Source organism: Sarcophilus harrisii, chromosome 3, assembly GCF_902635505.1.
Source record: "Sarcophilus harrisii chromosome 3, mSarHar1.11, whole genome shotgun sequence".
Taxonomy (NCBI): Eukaryota; Metazoa; Chordata; class Mammalia; order Dasyuromorphia; family Dasyuridae; genus Sarcophilus; species Sarcophilus harrisii.
In genome coordinates this window covers 178562376-178582857 of record NC_045428.1, presented here as the reverse complement: position 1 = coordinate 178582857, position 20482 = coordinate 178562376, and the positions used below count along the sequence as shown (strand labels likewise).

Below are 20482 nucleotides of genomic sequence, written 5' to 3'. Positions count from 1 at the left end.
CTGAGCAATGAGAGTTTCACTATCCCAAGCCAAATCCCACCCTGAGGCTGTGGGTATTAGCAGTTGAGCAGTGAATGGATTTGCAGGGAGGGAAGTGTCTCTGCCCCAGGAAGCACAGTCCTGTTGGGGAAGTTCTATTGCCCCAGGGCAAGCCCCCCACTGTGCTGATTAGAGGCTGCCCAGGCTGTGCTCCCCTGCCTTGCAGGTTTGTAACTGCCCCTGCAAAAGCCCCGAACTGCAGGATGTGGCTGCAGGGCTGCGTTTCAGTCTGCCTGAGTCACTTCCGGGTTTGAGTAGTTTCAGCCAGATCTTGTTAGGTTCTGGCGTTTTTTAGAGTACCCTCTGTTTTAGGTTTTAATTTCTCTGCCAGTTTACTGCTTTGTAATCAAGGCAGAACAGTTAGCCTATAGCAGAGTGGTCTCTATAACTTCTCTAGCCACAGAGATCACCCCCGCTCCTGGTCTGCTCAGGATGCTAGTCTCTCACTGCCTGCGCTAGTCTGTTCCTGGTCCCTCAGGACAAACCTTTCCTGGCGATCTTCCAGATTGACTTCAGCTGGTAAGTTGTATGCTTCTGATCTTCATGAATTTAAGCAGTGAAGAGCTATTTCTGAGGTTGGATAAAGTAGTTGGTTATGAGGGGAATGAGAGGAGCTTAGAAAGTCGGGTGTGCCTTCTCTGCCATCTTGGTTCCCCATCCCTAATTGGTTTATCAACTATGAAACATGGGAATTTGTCTATGTGGACTCTAAAATATCTTCTTGCTGAATTCTTATATGTACTTGAAGTCAATATTATATATGCATGCTGGTCTTTCTAGATCTCCATTATTTCAGTTTTGATATTTACCATGTTTGCTTTGTTATATCAAACTGATAGGCTCTGGTCAGCTCATCAAGGTGAGCCTGAAGTATGGGTTGCATTTCTTCATGTGGGGAGGGTGTTAGAGTTGCAGTAGATTGTTGTCCAAATGAGACAGCAGGTGAAGAGGCCACTCCTCGAACAGGAGGTGTTGGGACTCGGTCATCATCTTCCTCTAGCTCATCCTCCATGCCTTGGTGCAAATACGTTTGAACTGGTAATGGTGGACACCAGCCATCACTATCATAACTGAAATTTTCAAAAAAATAAAAATAAAACCACAATTATCTTCACAGTTAAGTAACAAGCAAACTTTATATCACCATATTTAATTAGTTCTATTGCCCCTTTGTCATTATGTTTAGGAAAGCTAATATTGTATAGTTCTAATGTGCTAATATTCTAATATTCCAACATTCAAATGTTTGAAAGGAAGTATAAAGAAATGAAGATAAAGTTGACCTTGGAGGTAAAATGATCTCAGTTCAAAAACAGGAAAATCTAATTTAAGTTTTGCTTCTCCTATAGACCAATTGCATTACCCCAGGCAGGTCATGAAACTTCTAATTGCTTTAGACAACTTTTCATGATTGTAAGCTCCAGAAAAGGTAAAAATGAATAAATATTTAAATATTTGATGCTGGATTTGGTTAATTTCATATGTATTACTTTAACTTTTTTTTATTAACAATCCTATGATGTTATATTCATTTTTATAACAAATTTTAATATTTTTCTCCTACAATCCTATTCATGACTGAGGGTGATGTGCAAAATTCCTCAGTCTGATAATCTTGTTTTTAAACCTTAGTTTTACCAACATTTTTGTAGTATTTCTTCACCATATCAAAGAATCTAAAGGGGAAATTCTGGAGAAGCTAAGAAAATTTTGGGAAATGTTATTATATTTTAACATCAGCTCTTCCAAGCTGGAGATCTAGGAATTCTATGATTTTTAGATTCTTACATACTCCCAGAGGACATGTAAATTGATACTCTCAGACCTGAACTCTTTCATTGTGCTAATTCCACATATCAAGCTGACCACTAGGATATTTCCTCTGAAATCTCTCACTTCAAACTAATTTTTATATAATATATATTTATACATATACATATATATTTATTTATCCACTCCCATGTAAAATCAATTCTCTTTTCTTATTTAATTACATTTTGCAAAATATCTATATTAAAAGTGAATACCAGTAAATATAATTTGCATATAATGTTTATATGTTTAATGTTATAATCCCTTAATCTGCCTTTTTATATTTAAAATAATAGTAATGAGTTTTTAAAAATTAATTTTCCTTAATGTAATAAAACAAGTCTAGTTATCTCTTATGCAACTTTAAAAAAGAGACTGGATGATTCTGGCTATAAGTTTACCATGCTTTGTAGTGATTTTACCACTGAGCTTAGTGATTAGAGGAAAAGCTCATTATTTCATTTGTAAGTATTCTTTTATTGTCATGAGAATTTGAAGCTTAAAAGAGAGTATAATTAAATGACTATTGCTTAGTATTTATTGACAATGTTACCTGACTGAATTACAGATATGTCTATGTGGTGTTTACTTCATTATTGATTACACTGAATAATCAAAAGAAAATATTCATAACTGGTTATTTTTGGAAAGGTTGAATCATTTTTCTAACCTAATTTCTTTAATTTTCCATTAAAAAAAAACTGGTACAGGTGTCACCACATTATAAATTCAATTAATCAATACTTCAGCAATCTTTGCACCTGGAACTGTGCAGAATGCCATTCATGACACTGAGCTAATTGGTAGGCATGATCTAAAAGGGCCTCTTAAGCTTTTTCCACTCATGACCCCTTTTTGCCCAAAATTTTTATGTTATGCTGGATATATAAGTATGTAAAACATATATAAATCAAATATTTACAAAACTTCATATGGGGTTGCAGTCAAGTTTAAGGAAATGAGATCCAAATCATAGGATTTTTGAGCTGCAATGAATCAATGAGAAAAATTAGTTCAATTTCCTCACTTTAAAGTTGAGAAATCTGAGTCATATTTACATTTTCAATTGTAGTCTAGTTCAACACTATGTTTCCTTTAAAAAAATTAAAAAAAAAATCTGACTGAAGATACAACTCATCAATATTAAATGCTTTGTACCTAATTTGTTTGTTTGTTTGGTTTTTTGTTTTAATTTGATAGTAATTTTTTCCCATCACATTAATTTTGGAACATATTCCTTCCCACTTCATCTATTGTGATGTGGTTAGTCTTATCATGAAATGAGAGAGAGCAAGCTAATCCTATGACACAGAGAGAATTTTAAATGGGGGAAGTCCTGCAGAGTAGGTTAGCCAAAAATCTAAACCATATGACAAGTAGGGAATATTGCTGGATAATGTCCCACCGTATAAGCACTCAAAATACAGAGGTATCTTTATTCAGATATAATGATAATTCTGAATTGGTTATTCAGTAACTTGCCTACCCTATGACATCCTGATGGCAAATCTCTGACCTGGGATGATCCTTACCACTATATAGGCTACAAACACCGCCAGACTTGAACTTCTCTCTTTAAGGAAAAAAGAAAGTGGGAAACTGCTTGTCAGCACAAGCATCAAATATCTGTGATCTGTGTTTGATAGCTACAGAAGCTAAGTAACTTGCTTTTGAAAAGAACTTATTTGAGTATCATCAGTAATTCATTTCATTTTATTAACAATTATTGGGATGGCTTTTAGTCTCTAAATCCTTTGCCTAGTAAGCCTCTTTTGGTATCAAAAATTGTGGCTATATATTTTCAGAATCACCTCCACTTTAACAGATGATACATTTATTTTGAATGACAGAATTTCTAATTTTTTTTCCTTTTCTATTACAAAAAGAAGTGACTATAAAAGTGCTCTTATGCCAAAGAAAATATATTTTGGCCAGTCTTTCAAAAATATTCTATAGTTAATCCATTTATCAGTTAAATAAAGAAGCATCATACTATACATCTTGCCTAGTGAATATTGAGAAGGATGACAAAAAATCATTTTGCCTATGAAGTAACTTGTTAAAGGTCAAGTATAAAGATCAAATTAGTAATAACAATACAATGAAGTGAAATAGTAGCAAAGACATGTTAATATACCTTTGCAATAGAACAAAATACTGGTTTTTACCTAGTGTCATGAGCAGATTAAAAAATGTTCAGTATTGGGAATGCTGAGAAATACAGTTTAGGATAGTTTTGCCAAGTGGCATATTATCCAAAAGGATGTATTAAGAACAATTATACTGGGATGCTGTGTATTTGAACAAAAATCAATTTATTTCCAATGGAGCCATAATACACATTTATTTGAACTGTGAAAAATTTAACACAGAATGGATTCTTAGAAATTTTTAGCTTCTGAGCAATTGGAGATCAATATGTATTAATTGTGTATTAATAATGGAAAAATTGAGAAGAAAAATCAGTAGTTTGAAATTTTGAGGAAGAAAGATATATATTGCTGGTAATTGAGGTACTTAACCTCAATTGCCCAAGGTCACACAGCCAGGAAGTGTTGTATCTGAGGTCAAATTTGAACTCAGGTCCTCCTGACTTCAGGGCTGGTGCTCTATCCACTATACCAACTAGCTGCCCCTATTATTATATATCTTAACAAAGTAGCAAATAGTGATACTATCACTCATGATATATATTGTCAAACTAATAACGGATAAGAGCTGATATAAGAGGAATAGAGAATATAAAAATTTGTGATTATGTTCATGTGTTTTATATACTCATACATTAAGAACTTTTTAAAGATTCAATGCAATTTTTTGTTTTTAATATACTGAAGACAAATAAAATCCATTCTGCTACCTATGATGTGACAAATGTTAGAGTATTCTAAAACATAAATGGTATAGAATTTCTATCGCCTATAAAAACTTCCTTTTAATCTTCCTCCAGTAGTATCTTCCATTCTAATCTATTTATGACTTTCTGGTGCATTCATTTTACATTTATCCAGAATGTTTATCTTTTATGTTTAAAAATAAAACTCAGTCTTGAAATTTAAAGATTCAGATTCTGACTTTTTTCCATTACCTCAGGAATTTTTTTGGGGGGAGGAGGATTTGGGGGAAGAGGTAAATATTTACTGAGGTAAGGTACATTCAGCAAAATAATGAAAATCTGTACTTTATTGTTGAAGGATGCTTTATCTGAAACTCCTTACTCTATATTACTCTTAAAGAGTTTTTGTCCATCCATATGTATGTGTATGTATATATGTATATGTGAGTGTATGTAGACAAAGTTAAGCTCATGTCACAAAAAACTACATCAATTTAGTATTCTTATATATCAAATGAAATAGAGTAAATATAGCCTATATGAAACTATAGATTACACTTTAGCTAAGTAATAATACAATTAAAACAACATATTTCCAAGATACATAGATAACAAATTCTCAGACCTTAAGTTCAATATATAGCTTTATGTAAAATACACTACAAATAGGACATATTTATGTATAAGAGATATGTTCATATGTATAGCAAAAATCTCCTGAATATGATAAAGTCAAGAAGACAGATTAGATTTATTTTTAAGGACCAGAGAGTGAACTTTGCAAACATTAGTATGTTCTATTGAATTTGATTTGCTGACTCTGAGGTGGTGAGGAGTTCCACATTCTATGTTTGCTTTTGTTTGGAAAGCCATCACATTCTTTTCCCTTTACAAGTTTGTATTTTGGAATTGCCCTCTCTCCCATATTTAAGATAAATCCTAGTTGCCTCTAATCACTCTTACTTTCAGAAATGCCAAAAACCTGAATTGCTATCTTTGGGCATTCTCCTTTCTAAGAACCTATCTAAAACTAACATTATTTGTAGCTTTAACAAAAAGTAATACATTTTATTTTATCACAAAAAGAGGAGTGTGGTTTTAGTATTTTATTATAGATGTGAAATTTCTGGGGAAAATTATATCAATTAACTTAGCATATTAACATTGATATATATATATAGGGTAGATGAGCTGCAAGGAAGGCAGCAGAGGGCATTTGTAAGAAGGAAACATCAAGTTGGCATTATACATCAATTTCTGGATTGGAATGTTATTTTGGAGAACTCAGAGTAGATATTCCATAGGAAAAGTTAGAATGTTCTTTGTTTATTGAGATGAGTAGGAAGGGAAGATGTGGTGTTGGGATGAGACTATATAAAACACTATATAGAGTACATAAAAATCACTTTGACATTGATGAGAACTAAAAAAAAAAAAAATTCAAAGAATTTGTGCCCTTTCCTGTGCAATTATACTTTTATCATATGATGTTAAGGAAGTTTGTTTTATTCCATAAATTAAAAATAAAATAAAAAAATTAAATTTTGGCAAAATAATCTGGATATATACTTGTTAAATAAATAAATCCAATATTTACCATATGTAGCACAAATAGAAATTGGTGATTCCAACATCATGGCAGGGGTTGACTCATATTATAAAGTGGTATTGTGAAATGTTGTTTGTTTTTCATTCTCAAAGACATACACATGACATGCAAGTGAATTGGATTTAAATGAAGGAGAACTGTGCAAAGCCACCTGCCTCACTTTCCCCTCCAGAGCCATCTGGGTTAAGTGGCAAGACATAGATCCACAGGATAGGAGTAGGCCCTCATTGAATAGAAGATCTTGGCCTTTTTAAGCTAAGATCTTTAGCAATTCTCAGTTTTGCTGAGGTTTCACCCATTCAGCAATTAAGACTGGGTAGCAATTAAGACAAAGAATCTCCTCTTTCACTTATTTCTCCCCCCAAAAACCAACCAAATAAATAAATAAATGATTGAGTTGGGAATAAAGTGATTGACTTAATAGTCAGGAAAAGCTGAGACAAAAAATTTGCCTTATACACTTTACTGTCTGATCATGGTCAAGTTAAGCAAAATTTTTTCACCTATAAACAGCATCTAGCTCACAGAGGTGTATTAAATGAAATTAAATAAGGTATTAAATAACATATGCATAATGTTTTGCAAATCTTAAAGTTCTGTATTAATATTAGTTAGTTCTTATAAAACATTTAAGAATATAAAGACTTAATGTTTTTATACAAAGTTATTACCATTTCATTGTATTGTGCTGAAAGAAATATAAATGTGCTAAGTGCAGATGACTAAAATGGGTAATATTATACAATACTAAATGCATATACATACATATTTAAATATATGTTTGTAATCCAAGTCTTAAAGCCCAATAGTATGAGATTCTATTCTCCCTGATAAAGATCAATATTCTGTCCTATGTAAGGGACAAGCTAGAGTAAATAGAGATCTGTTTTGTTTTAACTCATTAAAATATACATGTCATGTTTTTAAAGAGTTGTGGCTAAAACAAAAGATGACCAAAGAGACTTTTCTAATTCAAAAACTATTTTTAATTTTTCTTACTTTTCTTACATAAAAACCTATGATTCCCTTACTACAACAATAGTTGGTGTTATCTGATCAATTATCCTAATGTGATGATATTTTATGTAATTTCTAGATACCAAGTCATTAAAAAAGGATGATTAAGGAAGTTTATTCTTTTTTTGGCCTTTTCTAAGAGTGGCTTCTTAATGACAGACTAATAATCAATATTCAGTATATGAAAAATCCTGCATTTGTCAGAGAAATAATGTATAGTAAACATAAAAAAGATTAAAAAGAGTTTGGCCTATCAGATACAGAATGGATCTTTGAATTGAAAAGATGTAGTTTCAAATCCCACCTCTGACACCCTGAATAAATCACCAGGATATCATTATTCCAGATAGTTCTATAATTATAAGTTAAACAGTTTCAAATTGTCAACATGAATTTATTAAGTGCTTACTATGTTCCAGTCACTATGCTAAAAAGAGAGAACACAAGGAAAAACAAAATCAGTTACTAATTAATTCATCAATCTATTATTGCACTGTGATATAATCTTTTGTTGGCAGAGGCATGTCATTTTCTCAGAGATCCCTTCAATAATGAAGGCTCAAATTAAACAAATAAGCTTCACAAAACATAGAAGGATGACAGAGACCCAGAATAAGAACAAAATATAAGGCAGGTATAATGGTAGCCATCTCTAGGGCAGGAATGGTGAGGGAGAAAAGGGAAAGAAAAAAAAAAGTTTACTGATAATTGTTTATATATTTAAAAGCAATAGCAGGTTGTATGCCCTTTCCTGTGCAATTATACTTCAATTGTACTATGTTATGGAAATGTTTGTTTTATTCCATAAATTAAAAATAAAACAAATCACACTCACACACACACACACACACACACACACACACACACACAAAAGCATATTACCCAGCTTCCTGCTGATCTGCTGCATAGTGCTCTAACTCTGTGCCAGGGAGGGGTTGGACTGGAGGAGGAGGTAGTGGGACATTAGCCCAGGTTGATCCATTGTTTTTCTGGGATTTAGAAGAGTTTTTATTTTTCTTCCTTTTCCCACCTTTCCCACCTAGAAGCAACAAATGTTTTAGAAATACTGGATATTAGTGCATTTAAAAAAATAACCCAAATAAATTTTATAAGATTTAAACATGCTTTCAAAACACCCTGACTCACAGTGTTACTGTTGTTAGGAGTATAAACAGTCAAGTGATATAAGAAAAAAAATACTAATCACTCAAAATGACATTTTCCTTTTCATAGTCATTATAATACTTGAGAACTGAATAGGTTAAAATGTTTGCACTTTCAAAGTACATTTATTGATATATTCATGCATGATACATTCCTTGTTCAAAAAAATAATAAACCATAACAATTATTTCAAATGTCAGATTTTAGTACATTTACAATGCTCTTTTGCATAAGTCCTCTGTGGAAAATGGAAGATCTAAGGACACAATCCCATGCTTTACTATGAATACCATCTTGATAAAATTAATCCAGAGCAGCAATATTTTTATTTTGAACTTTTTTTTTAAATAATAGCTTCTTATTCAGGGGTGAAACAAGGTTGCCCACTATCACCATTACTATTCAGTATGTATTAGAAATGTTAGCTTTGGCAATAAGAGAAGAAAAAGAGATTAAAGGAACTAAAGTAGATAATGAAGAAATCAAATTATGATGCTTTGCAGATGATATGATGGGATAATTAGAGAACCTAGAGAATTAACTAAAAAACTATAAGAATTCACAACTTTAGCAAAGTTGCAGGATGCAAAATAAGTCCACCTAAATCATCAGCATTTTTATGTAATGGGCTGAGGCTTGAGTTGATGCACTGAGGTCCCAAGCACGTGAGGCTAAATAGTAATTGGACTATACTCTATTAATATATATGCTTGGAGAAAGAATGGCCCCCCCCCACTCTCTGTGCAAGTCCTGATATGTTGTGCAGGAAATGATGATTTTGGTGGGTGGAGGCAGGGAGACAGGAAGAGAGGCTGAGAGAGATTGTGCGCTGGGTTCGGTTCTGGTGGCTGCTGGTCTTGCAGCTTCTGGTCTGACTAGCTTCTTGATTCAGATACTGACACTGCTACGGCCGATTCCCTTGTACCTCTGATCTTTCTTCATCTCTGCTAAGAATAAAGATTGACGATTTTCCCCTAACCTGAATTCCTGACTCCGGCTGATTTTAAAATACGCGGTCATCACATTTGGCACCCAAGTGTGGAACCAAGGACCCTACTTTCACTGAAGAAGTCTTCGGTGACCAGGAACTTGGGTGAGTATTGTTAATAGACAAACAGGGAACTTATTTTCTTAAAAACTAAACTACTAATCTTTTTTTTTTTTTTTGGCTGAAATGGGACAGATGCTTGCTAAAGATTCCCCATCCCCACCCCCAACCCCTTCAACTACACCCAGGAGTGGCACTATAGAAAGCATACTTAAGCTGATAGAAGGACAAGGGCTGCTTATAACTTGGGAACAGATAGCTAGACTTCTGGGTACATTAACCTGCACCTCCCCTTGGTTCGTAGAGGAAGAGCATATCTCTCAAAATAATTGGACATTGATTGGGCAACAGCTCTCTGCATATTACAATGAAAACGGTCCTCATTCAATTTCCATCGATGCATTCTATTTATACAATATAATACAGTTAGTGCTAAGAAATCCTATCCCTAGAAGAAAGAAAAAACTGCTAAAAGTAATGAAATGGGGAAGCCTGATATTAAGGAGGAAGACTGACCATATGCCCACAGGGCATGGAGACTTAAGTGAGGCTCTAGGGTGTGGTGAATTTGAGGCAGCTTCAGCCCCACCTCAGGAGCAGGTAATTGACTCTCCTCCATCAACTCCATCGTCCAGGATGGAGGGAGGAAGGGTAGTGGGGGACAGTGACAGTACCAGCATCTCCCCCCCATCATCCAACTACTCCTATGACTAGATTGCAACAGGGACTAATGAAGGCCAAAGCGGAAGGGACTGATGTAGCAGAAATCCAACCCCACATTTTCCCCGTAATACAACAGTTTAATTCTTCAGGTCAAGAAAGTCAAAGATACGTTCCTTTTAACATAGAAATCCTCAAAGACCTGAAAAAGGCTTGCACTCTTTATGGGGCTACATCAGCTTATGTTAAGATGTTATTGCAGAATTTGGCTTTTGAAATCTTGACCCCTAATGACTGCAAATCTATAGCAAGGGTATGCCTAGAACCTGGACAAAACTACTTGTGCTTTTCTGAATATAGCGAGCTCTGTAGGATACAAGCCCCACAAAATAGTCAAAGTACAGTTCATGCTGCAATCACCTATGACCTACTAACAGGTGTAGGTCCCTATGCAGACATCACAGTACAGATTAATTATTCCATAGCAGTATATGAGCAAATTGCTGCTAATACTATCAAAGCAAGGGCTTCGCTCCATAATAAAGATAACAAGGATGAGGCCTTCACAAAAATAACACAAGGGCCAAATGAACCCTTTGCTGAATGTGTGGGACGTTTGCAGACAGCTATCACAAGAACTAATGGTGAAAATGCATCAACAGACGTTTTGATAAGGCAACTTGCTAAGGAAAATGCTAATGAGGTTTGCAGAAGAATTATACTAGGACTGCACAAGGATGCTCCTTTAGAGGAGTTCATAAGATGCTGTGCCACAGTGGACACAAATGCCTTTTATAGCCAGACTATGATGCAGACTTCCCAAGATCCCAACATGGGAAGACAGGGTTCCTTCTGGCAAGGGACTTCCAGAGAGAGACTCATCAATGCTTTCAGTATGGTAAATTAGGGCATCTGAAAGCTCAATGTTGGTATAGAGACAGAGTGAGAAAACAGGGTGGGAGAACAAGACCCAATACCCCATGCCCAAAATGCAACAGAGGCTTCCATTGGGCATCAGAATGTAGACAGGTTCAGAGAAACAGGATGAGAGGCTCAGCCCCAGGGCCCAAGACAAAAAACAATTGGGGCATGATGACAGCCAATGGTGCACCCAGAGAGTGCCTAGAAGTCCAATACCCTAATATGATCAATCAGCCAGGAAGCCATATGATGGGAGAAAGGGATTACAATTATTGTATGCAGCTGGGACAACTGAGATACCCCCTGGAGAGGTGAAATCTGTTCCTCTTCAGCCTATGGATCCCTTGCCTCCAAGCACAGTAGGCTTGACCATGTCACCTCCTTTTTGTATGTACAAAACAGTGTCCATCCACATACTGATGTGAGAAACTGGGGAATATGTAGATAATATCCCAGTCACTAATACAGGGAGACAATGTGTGACTTATCACCCAGGAGAAATAGTAGCATCAGGTTTACTCATACAGAATCCTAATAAACAACCTGGTGATAGTCACCCAGATTCTGACTTCAGACCACAAAATCCAGGAATATACTGGACAGCATCTGTAACAAATGACTGACCTGTGCTCACGATCTATATAAATGGCCTACCGTTAGAAGGATTGATAGACACAGGTACAGATCATACAGTCATTAGAGGTGCCAATTGGCCAATTAGCCAATTAGCCAACTGGCTAAAGATTAAAGCAGACACCTACATGTCTGGAGTAGGAGGATCAATAGCAGCTGAAGTTAGTGCTTCCCCTATGAGATGGACTTTTGAAGGCAAAACAGGAGTTTTTACTCCTTTTATAGTTGAAAAAATCCCCATCAATCTATGGGGAAGAGACATTTTACAGCAATTAGGGTTAAAAATGAGTACTTCAGTTTTTTTAAGCAGGGCTGCTGTTGAAGACCTGCCAACACTTTCACCTGTTCCTATCCAATGGAAAACTGATACACCAGTGTGGATAGAACAGTGTCCCTTAAGTAGTGATAAAATTCAGGCCTTATTAGATATAGTACAGGAGCAGCTTGACCAAGGACACTTACAACCTTCTCTAAGTCCTTGGAATTCCCCAGTGTTTGTTGTAAAAAAGAAATCTGGAAAATGGAGGATGTTAACAAATTTAAAAAAGGTAAATGAACAAATGTAAACTATGGGAACTCTTCAGCCTGGACTTCCATCTCCTACTCAGTTGCCTAGAGAATGGCCTCTTTGGGTCATAGATATTAAGGATGTTTCTATTCTATCCCTCTGGATAAGGAGGATATGAAAAGATTTGCCTTTTCAGTGCCCAGCGTTAACTTAGCTGAGCTTTATAAAAGATATGAATGGACAGTTTTGCCACAGGGAATGAAAAACAGCCCTAATGTGTCAAATGTATGTTGCTGCTGCTCTTGCTCCAGTAAGAAAAGCATATCCAAAAGTTATGCTATTACATTATATGGATGATATATTGGGATGTGCACCTAAGGAACAAATGTTAGAAGCATGTCTACAAAAGACCATAGAAACACTAAGGAATTACAAATTATACATAGCGCCAGAAAAAATTCAAAGACATGCTCCTTTTCAATATTTAGGATATGAAGTATACCCTAAGGTGCTTACAATTCAAAAACTGTCCTTAAGAACAGAGAAGCTAAACACATTGAATGATTTTCAGAAATTGATAGGAGATATCCAATGGCTGCGACCAGTGTTAGGCTTGACTACCTATCAGTTACAACCGTTATATGACATTTTAAGGGGAGATAGTGCTTTAAATTCACCATGCCAGCTTACAAAAGAAGCTCAAGAGGCTTTGAGAGAAGTTGAACTGGCTTTATCCAATGTGGTTGAAAGAGTCACTTAAAAACCCTTGGAAATATCAGTTTTTGCCACACAAGAGGCACCCACAGCAGTCCTTCATCAAGGAGACAGTGTGATAGAGTGGGTGAACCTCCCGGCACAACCAGAACAAAGCCTTACTCCCTACCCAGTGCTTGTGGCTAGAATTTTATTAAAGGCCATTAAGTGAGCAGTACAATTATCTGGGACAAGACCTGAAAAGATATACACCTTTTATACCAATACACAAATTAATGTGTGTTGTGAGACCATCCCAGAGTGGCAAATTTTATTAGCCATGGCTCCAAATTTTGCACATGGGTCTCCATTAAAGATAACCAGACTACAACATAATTGGCAATGGATTCTTGAAGAAAAAGTTTCTAAAGTTCCTCTTAAAGGACCAATTATCTTCACGGATACATCCAAACATAATATTTGTGCTATGTACTCTCTTGTTCTAACTATAGAGTAGTCAGAACTCCTTTTTAGTCTACTCAGCAGAATGAATTGTACACGATCATTCTAGCTCTTACTTATTATCCAGGAGACATAAATATAATATCTGATTCAGCCTATTCAATAGGTGTGGTACAAAGAATTGCCACAGCCCAAATAAAATTTGCAGCCTCTAATATATATCAGCTCTTTAAGAAACTTCAAGAGCAAGTGAGAAAGCATCCAGGTAAGACCTATATCCTGCATGTCCACTCTCATAGTGGATTTCCAGGTCCCATTTTTGATGGCAATTCAAAGGCAGATAGCCTTCTAACATGTTGGTCAATACTCCTTTATTCCAAGAAGCCCAGGCATCTCATTCTAAATATCATCAGGCTGCTCGAACTTTACATTTACAAATTGGAATAACAAGAGAGGAAGCTAGGAGCAGAGTAAAAGCCTGTACAACTTGCCTTCCTTTCCACGCTCCTACACTGCCTCCAGGGAAGAACCCTTGTGGTTTGAGACCCAATTAAATCTGGCAAATGGATGTGACCCGTTATAAATCTTTTGGTTGTCTGTCTTTTATCCATGTTGTGGTAGACACCTTTTCAGGATTCACTTTTGCAATACCAGCAGCAAAAGAGACAGCCCAAGTGGTCACTGAATTCCTCACACAAGCATTTGCCATTATGGGTGTGCCACAAGCAATAAAAACAGACAATGGTCCTGCTTATACTTCAAAACATTTTGCACACTTTTGTGCACAGTATAAGATTTTACACACCACTGGCATACCTTTTAATCCTCAAGGACAGGCAATAGTAGAGAGGAGAAACAGAAATAGTAAGACACTCCTCTAAAAACAAAAGAAAGGGGGAGCCACTGGGAACTCTAGAGAACTTCTAAATCTAACCCTTTATACTATTAACTTTTTGATTTTTGACAAAGATACACTGGCTCTGGCAGACAGGTTTTATAATCCACGGGAAGGGCAGTGTCCAGTGCGAGCAGCTCCACTATCTTTAGATAATTGCCAGGTGATGTGGAGAGACCCAAAAAATGGTGAATGGAAAGGACCAGATAGGCTAACTGCTTGGGGGAGAGGGTTTGTTTGTATTTCTACAGGTGGAGAAGGAATCAGAAGGGTGCCAACAAGCCATATTTGCCTTGCCCATCACAGAGAGATGGAGGCAGATCCTTGAAACAAAGGAGAAGACCCAAGAAATATTGGGGGTTTCATTGCTGATTGTGCTCACCATTGAAAGAGCGTGACAGTTATGGCGTTTGACTCATGGACATCGAAAATTTATGGACTTCAAAAACCCTCAGAAATCACTGGATTCTCTGAGACATGATAAGATTGTTGTAGGACTTGAAAACCCTCAGGAATCATTGGATTCTCTGAAATATAGGATTTGAAAACCCTCAGGAATCATCAGATTCTCTGAGACTTAGGACTTGAAAACCCTCAGGAATCATTGGATTCTCTGAGAAATGATAAGACTGTTACAGGACTTCAAAATCTGCTGGAATCATTGGATTCCCTAAACATAAAAAGACTTTTGCAGGACTTCAAAAACTTAGGGGGATCATTGGATTCCCTGACATGTGAAGCAACGGACAACAGATTGGTTTTGGACTATGTCTTGGCTGCTGAAGAAGGTGTATGTATGACTGTTGTTTACATACCCTCCTTCTAGGACTTCTGGAGATCTTTTACAACACCATGTTGATTTTATATTGTTTGCTATTCCGCTACTTGCATGTGCAATTCATGTTTGTTACACCATATCAAGCCTGCACTGACTGAGGGGAGGGTCATCCCTAATAGTCTCTGAGTTATTGCTATGTGCTTGTGTAATACCTCCCATGCTGATGGGTTTGTGCATAATAAGACCTTTCAGCCCAGAAACCCGCTAGCAACTCCCACTTCCCTTTGGTGCTTTTCATCTCCTTTCCTGAGATGTCAGAGAGGCCATGATCATCTCCTTTTTAGTGCTTCCACCTCCCTTCCTGAGAAGTCAGGGGGGTTATGATCACCTCCTTTTCGGTGCTTTCACCTCCTTTCCTGAGAAGTCAGGGAGGGTGTGATCACCTCCCCTTGGGGGCTCTGACCTCCCTGAAGAGTCAAGGATGACATGACCCCCTGTGTTCTAAAACAAAAGAAAGTGGGAGATATAATGGACTCAGGCTTGAGTTGATGCACTGAGGCTAAATAGTAATTGTACTATACTCTATTAATATACATGCTTGGATAAAGAATGACCCCCGCCCACTCTCTGTGCAAGTCCTGATGTGTTGTATAGGAAATGACGATTTTGGTGGGTGGAGGCAGGGAAACAGGAAGAGAAGCTGAGAGAGATTGCGTGCTGGGTTTGGTTCTGGTGGTTGCTGGTCTTGCGGCTTCTGGTCTGGCTAGCTTCTTGACTCGGCTGCTCACATTGCTACTGCCGATTCCCTTCTACCTCCAATCTTTCTTCATCTCTGCTAAGAATAAAGATTGATGATTTTCCCCTAATCTGAATTCCTGACTCTGACTGATTTTAAAATACGCGGTCATCACATTTTTATGTATAACCAACAAAGCCCAACAGCAAGAATACAAACATAAATTCCATTTAAATAACTGTAGATAATATTAACTATTTGGGAGTCTATTGGCCAAGGCAAAGTCAGGATCTATATGAACACAACTACAAAACACTTTCCACACAAATAAAGTCAGATCTAATAGGTTGGAAAAATATCAAGTGCTCATGGGTAGACTAAGCAAATATAATAAAAACAACAATACTACTTAATCTACTTATTTAGTAAGTCCCAAGAATCAAACTCCCAAGAAATTATTTTACAGATATGGAAAAATATTAACAAAGGTCATCTGGAAGGACAAAAGATCAAAAATTTCAAGGGAATTAATGAAAAAATGCAAATGAAGGTGGTCTAGCTGTGACAGACCTAAAAGTATATTATAAAGTAGGAGTCATCAAAAACATTTGGTATTGGTTAAGAAATGGAGTAGTCGATTAGTGAAATAGGTTAGGTTCACAGGACAAAACAGTCAACAAATATAGTGTTTGAGAAACCCAAAGACCCCAGCTTTGTGGATAAAAGCTTGCTCTTTGACAAAAAAAAAAAAAAAATGCTGGGATAATTGGAAACTAGTATACCAGAAACTAGGCATTGACCCATACCTAACACCATATACCAAGATAAGATCGAAATGGGTTCCTGATCTAGACAAAAAGAATGATATTATAAACAAATTAGAAGAACCTAGTATAGTTTACCTCTCAGATCTACGAAGGAAGGGATTTATGATCAAAGAAGATCATTATTTGTTATTGAACAAAAAATAAATAATTTTGATTATATCAAGTTAAAAAGATTTTGTGCAAACAAAAGTAATGCAGACAAGATTAGAAAGGAAGCAATAACATGGGAAAACATTTTTACATTCAAGGGTTCTGATAAAGACCTCATTTCTAAAACACAGAGAATTGACTCAAATTTATAATAATTCAAACCATTCTCCAACTGATAAATGGTCAAAAGATATGGTCAGATAATTTTCAGATGAAGAAACTGAAAACATTTCTAGTCATATGAAAAGGTGCTCTAAATCACTATTGATCAGAGAAATGCAAATTAAGACAACTCTGAGGCACCACTATACACCTCTTAGATTAACTAAGATGACAGGAAAAGATAATGACAAATGCTGGAAGATTAGAGGAATTGAGAAAATTGGGACACTAATACATTGTTGGTGGAACTGGGAACAAATTCAACCATTCTGGAGAGCAATGTGGAACTATGTCCAAAGGGTTATCAACTGTGCATACCTTTTGATCCAGCAGTCTTCCTACGAGTCTTTTATTTCAAAGAGATCTTAAAGAAGGGAAAGGGACCCACATGTGCAAAAGTTTTTGTGGAAGCCTTTTTTATAGTGGCAAGAAACTGGAAACTGAATGGATGCTCATCAGTTGGAGAATGGCTGAATAAGTTATGGTATATGAATGTTATGGAATATTATTGTTCTGTTAGAAAGAATCAGCAGGATGATTTCAGAGAAGTCTGGAGAGACTTATATAAACTAATAATAACTGAAATTAGCAGAACCAGGAGATCATTGTACAAGACAACAAGATTATACATTGATCAATTCTGATGTGCATGGCTCTTTTCAATAATAAAGTGATTCAGATCACTTCCAATATTTTGTGCTGATCAGAGCCATCTACACCCAGAACAAGGACTGTAGGAACTGAGGATCACAACATTGCATTTTCACTTTTTTTGTTGTGGTTTGCTTGAATTTTATTTTATTTTGCACTTTTTTTCCTTTTTGATCTGATTTTTCTTGTGCAGCAAGATAACTGTATAATTATATATGCCTATATTGGATTTAACATATATTTTTACCATGTTTAACATATATTGGATTACTTGCCATCAAGTTGGGGTAAAGGGGGAAAAATTGGAATACAAGGTTTTTCAAAGATCAGTGTTGAAAATATTATCTTGCATATGTTTTGAAAATTAAAAAAAAATCATCAGAAAAAAATGGAACTTCCCAAACTGGGCAGATACAGAGTCAAACAGGGTTATGATAGAATCACACTCTCTAAGAAATGGAAGGCTTCACATGCCATCTAGGCCAGCCAGCCCATGTGTTGGAATGTTTTCTATATTAGTCCCTATAGTGGCCATCCAGTCAATAAAAAAGACAAAGACTTCTAGTGATAGAGATCTCACTATGAAGCTTTCCCCAAACATGCAGATTCTATTTTCTCTTTCTCTTGAATGGATAAAACTATTTACTGCAATATTCCTTTGGCACTTTTATATTTGCTATTAAAAGATTCTGTGTAAAAAAGGAAAAAAAAGGCAATGGCAAAAAATAGCTTCTTATTTTTCAAAATACATGAAAAGTTAGTTTTTAACATTCACTCTTACAAAACCTTATGTTCCATATTTTGCTTCTTCTTTCACCTATCTCCTCCCTTAGACAGCAAGTAATCCAATATGGGATCCATATTCAATCTCCATAGTCCTCTCTCTGGATGCAGTTGGCTTTCTCCATCACAAATCTTTTGGAATTGGCCTGAAATTGCCTCATTGTTGAAAAGAGTCATATTTTTATACTCTTAAAAGTAAATCCATTATTTGAAAGGTACTTGTAAAATTCTCAAAGTGTTTTTTACAAACTTTAAAAATTAATAATGATTATTGTTTTAGAAATAATATGAACCGTACACTGTTTCAGAAACAAGATATAGAAATGGAATAGGACAAACATTTTATATATTTTGGAATACAAAATTTACACCTGCACAAAAACACTAATTGATAGTAATTCATCAACAGCTTAGTTAAAATTAAAAATTTAGCTTGGGGCAACTAGGTAATACTAGGATAGAGCACCAGTCCTGAAGTGAGGAAGATCTGATTTCAAATCTAGCCTCAGACACTTAACACTTCCTTTTTTTTTTTTTTTTTTTTTTTAAATTTAATAGCCTTTTATTTACAGGTTGCATGCATGGGTAACTTTACAGCATTAACAATTGCCAAACCTCTTGTTCCAATTTTTCACCTCTTACCCCCCCCACCGCCTCCCCCAGATGGCAGGATGACCAGTAGTTGTTAAATATATTAAAATATAAATTAGATACACAATAAGTATACAAGACCAAACCATTATTTTGCTGTACAAAAAGAATCAGACTCTGAAATATTGTACAATTAGCTTGTGAAAGAAATCAAAAATGCAGGTGGGCAAAAATATAGGGATTGGGAATTCAATGTAATGGTTTTTAGTCATCTCCCAGAGTTCTTTCTCTGGGTTTAGCTGGTTCAGTTCATTACTGCTCCATTGGAAATGATTTGGTTGATCTCATTGCTGAGGATGGCCAGGTTCATCAGAACTGGTCATCATATAGTATTGTTGTTGAAGTATATACTGATCTCCTGGTCCTGCTCGTTTCACTCAGCATCAGTTCGTTTAAGTCTCTCCAGGCCTTTCTGAAATCATCCTGTTGGTCATTTCTTACAGAACAATAATATTCCATAATATTCATATACCACAATTTATTCAGCCATTCTCCAACTGATGGGCATCCACTCAGTTTCCAGTTTCTAGCCACTACAAAGAGGGCTGCCAGAAACATTTGTGCACATAACAGGTCCCTTTCCCTTCTTATGATCTCTTTGGGATATAAGCCCAGTAGTAACACTGCTAGATCAAAGGGTATGCACAGTTTGATAACTTTTTTAGCATAGTTCCAAACTGCTCTCCAGAATTGTTGGATTTGTTCACAACTCCACCAACAATGTATCAGTGTCCCAGTTTTCCCGCATCCCCTCCAGCAATCATCATTATTTTTTCCTGTCATCTTAGTCAATCTGACAGGTGTGTAGTGGTATCTTAGAGTTGTCTTAATTTGCATTTCTCTGATTAATAATGACTTGGAGCATCTTTTCATATGACTAGAAATAGTTTCGATTTCTTCATCTGAGAATTGTAGTTTACATTAACTTGCATTAACATTGCATTAACTTGGCTTTATTAATATGGGCAATGTAGCATCTTAAATTATGAAGTATCATTTATTATTTTCAACATCAAAATCAAGTTCAATGTAAGTAGAGCACCTGGGGTCATCATTTATTATGGTGAGAACATTACTTCTGAGATAATATAGATATTCTCACATTATGGCAGATGTCTCACAAAATGGTAGATGTCATAATTAGTTCTTGAATATCATGATAGAGAATATTGTGAGAACATCTATAGTCACTACTCTGTTTCCTTAATTTTCTGTTACTATTGAAAACAGTATTGATCTTTGGAATCTTAGGAAAAGAAGTTCCAAGGATCAGGAGAGAAAATGTATCTATCAGTATAGTTTAATAGTAAGGGGAACCTTCCTAGGTATCATAGAATGATGGATAAAATCTTCCCTGACCTTTTTTCTACTCTCCTGACAATTTTTACTTTACAAAATGAGAGAATAATTTTAGAAGGTATCTTATTTGATAGATAATATCATTATT

General features: G+C 35.8%; 1 protein-coding gene across 8 annotated transcripts in view; it reads right to left on the bottom strand.

Annotated features, from left to right (window-relative positions):
* ROBO2 (roundabout guidance receptor 2) overlaps nt 1-20482 on the bottom strand; it is a 606204-nt gene that overhangs the window by 59709 nt on the left and 526013 nt on the right. For all 8 annotated transcript variants that reach the window (XM_031958824.1, XM_031958826.1, XM_031958829.1 and 5 more), the window contains 2 exons: nt 8196-8352; nt 849-1109 (listed from right to left, as the gene is read on the bottom strand). In XM_031958824.1, the coding sequence (XP_031814684.1) occupies nt 849-1109; nt 8196-8352 (418 nt within the window). The remainder of the gene's footprint in view (nt 1-848; nt 1110-8195; nt 8353-20482) is intronic.